Here is a 1,970-nt window from a genome sequence, read left to right as displayed (position 1 = left end):
CTTATTCATAAATATTCTTTTTCACTGATAAACTGTACACTTTCAAGGACTATACTTGTTAATGATGTACATTCACTAAAACACTCACATCCTATTCTACTAACTGATGGCATATTAACTGATTTTAACGATATGCATTTGCAAAAAAATCTATATCCTATTATACTAATTGTTGTTGGTATAGTGAAAGATGTTAATGATGAACATTCTGAAAAACAATAATGTCCTATTTTACTAACTGATGTTGGAATATTAACTGATGTTAATGATGAACATCCTCTAAAACATCCATATCCTATTTCACTAATTGTTGTTGGTATATCAATTGATTTTAATGATGTACAATGTTTAAAACATTCATTTCCAAGTGATTTAACTTCATGTGGTATTATATTTCCATACTCTTCTCTATCTAATTTTGTATATTCTATATTTTTACATTCATTCCATGCTTCTTTTTCTTTTAAATATAATGAATAACTAATAGCATACCATATTACTTTTTTAAATATTTTTCCATCATTAAATATTTCATCATCTTCATTATAAATATGAAATGTTTCAATATTAGGAAACAACTTTCTTGAATATTCATTTAATGGAATTGGATTAAAATGAAATCGTTCCATATTTCCTTGAAATCTTTTAACTCCCATTTCTAAATTAATAAAATCTTTAATATCATTAAAGTACATTGATGTTATCATTATTTCATTATATCCTAATTTCATTATTGATTTATTGTTTCTTGTTGTATTTTCCATTTTTATTTTATTTTAACTTAAAATATTTTTAAGATTTAAAAAAATCTATTTTAAAAATAGTAATTATTCGATTTTTTTATTTTTCTATTTTTAAGTATGATAAATAAACAATTTGAATGAAACATCCACTTTTCACTATCATCTTCATTTTCTGATTATCTCTTATTGGTCTTGTTTTTTAGAGTGGTCAAATGACTTACCATTCAACATAATGAATGTTATTAATCAAAATCAATCAATTAATCAAAAGAAATGATTTATGATGAATAAAAAGATAACAAGAAATAATAATAATAAATAATGTGATTTATTGTCAAATAATCATTTCAAATGATATAACAACAACAATGTAATCACGTTGTTGATTAAACCTAATTATTTCATAAGATGATTACATTCTAATCATATTCCTGATGATTTTAAACATGTTGAATGATAACTATGACCACATCCAAATACATTGATTAATTCATCCTTTTCTTTATGACAAACAACACATTCTTTTGTTGTAATATTTCCTTTTTTTAATTCTTTGTTATGTTGTTGTATTGTTTGGTTTAGTTGTTCATTTGAAATCATTTGAAGTGTTTTGTACATTGTTAATTTCGATGGCTTTGTTTGATTAAATCACTTAACACCATTCTTAATAAACTCCTTCTGTGATTTTACAACAAAATTCAATTCCTTCTTTTATTGGTATATTTGAAATTTCTATTTCAACTATTTCTCGATACACTTTCTTGTATTCTTCATAATATTCATTTCTTCTCTTCATTATTTCATTACATTTCTTCATCACTTCAACACATTCTTCATTTCTAGTTATATCTCTTAATCGAAATGTTTCACTTACTTCTTTGAGATCTTCCATAATTCCTTCATACATTTTAGTTATTTCTTCTTCCTTTTCTTTTCTTTCTTCTTCATTTTGATTTTGATTTTGTTTGTCTATTTCATTTAAACATGTGATACTTCTGCTTTGAAGATTTCTAAAACATTCTTTAATTTCTCCTTTCTTTCTTCTAATCATCAATATTGTTCTTTCTTCTTTATATTTCAATGTTCAATAACTTTATCCATATCACATGTTTTTCTATCGATGATTTGTCGTATTTCTGTGGTGTCTTTCTTCATTTCATAACAACTCTCAATCACTTTCATAACAATACATCTCATATTTCTTTGAATGATTGGATTTGCTTCATT

The 1,970-nt window shown here is 23.9% G+C and overlaps 2 protein-coding genes across 2 annotated transcripts, besides 3 other annotated features; both read right to left on the bottom strand.

Annotated features, from left to right (window-relative positions):
• Positions 1-5: 5 nt before the first annotated feature.
• EDI_077690 (uncharacterized protein) lies at positions 6-731 on the bottom strand (the record flags this gene model as incomplete). The annotated part of the gene is made up of 1 exon (XM_001739069.1): positions 6-731. The coding sequence occupies one exon, from the start codon at positions 729-731 to the stop codon at positions 6-8; it is 726 nt and encodes a 241-aa protein (XP_001739121.1).
• Positions 707-793: a microsatellite.
• Positions 794-797: 4 nt separating this feature from the next.
• Positions 798-858: a sequence feature (AT_rich).
• Positions 859-1,407: 549 nt separating this feature from the next.
• On the bottom strand, positions 1,408-1,794 carry EDI_077680 (uncharacterized protein; the record flags this gene model as incomplete). The annotated part of the gene is made up of 1 exon (XM_001739068.1): positions 1,408-1,794. The coding sequence occupies one exon, from the start codon at positions 1,792-1,794 to the stop codon at positions 1,408-1,410; it is 387 nt and encodes a 128-aa protein (XP_001739120.1).
• Positions 1,660-1,694: a microsatellite.
• Positions 1,795-1,970: the final 176 nt, after the last annotated feature.

The sequence above is a fragment of the Entamoeba dispar genome, genomic scaffold (assembly GCF_000209125.1).
Source record: "Entamoeba dispar SAW760 scf_1105229461925 genomic scaffold, whole genome shotgun sequence".
Lineage (NCBI taxonomy): Eukaryota > Evosea > Mastigamoebida > Endamoebidae > Entamoeba > Entamoeba dispar.
Note: the sequence above shows the minus strand (reverse complement) of the source record. Positions and strands in the feature narration are given on the sequence as shown.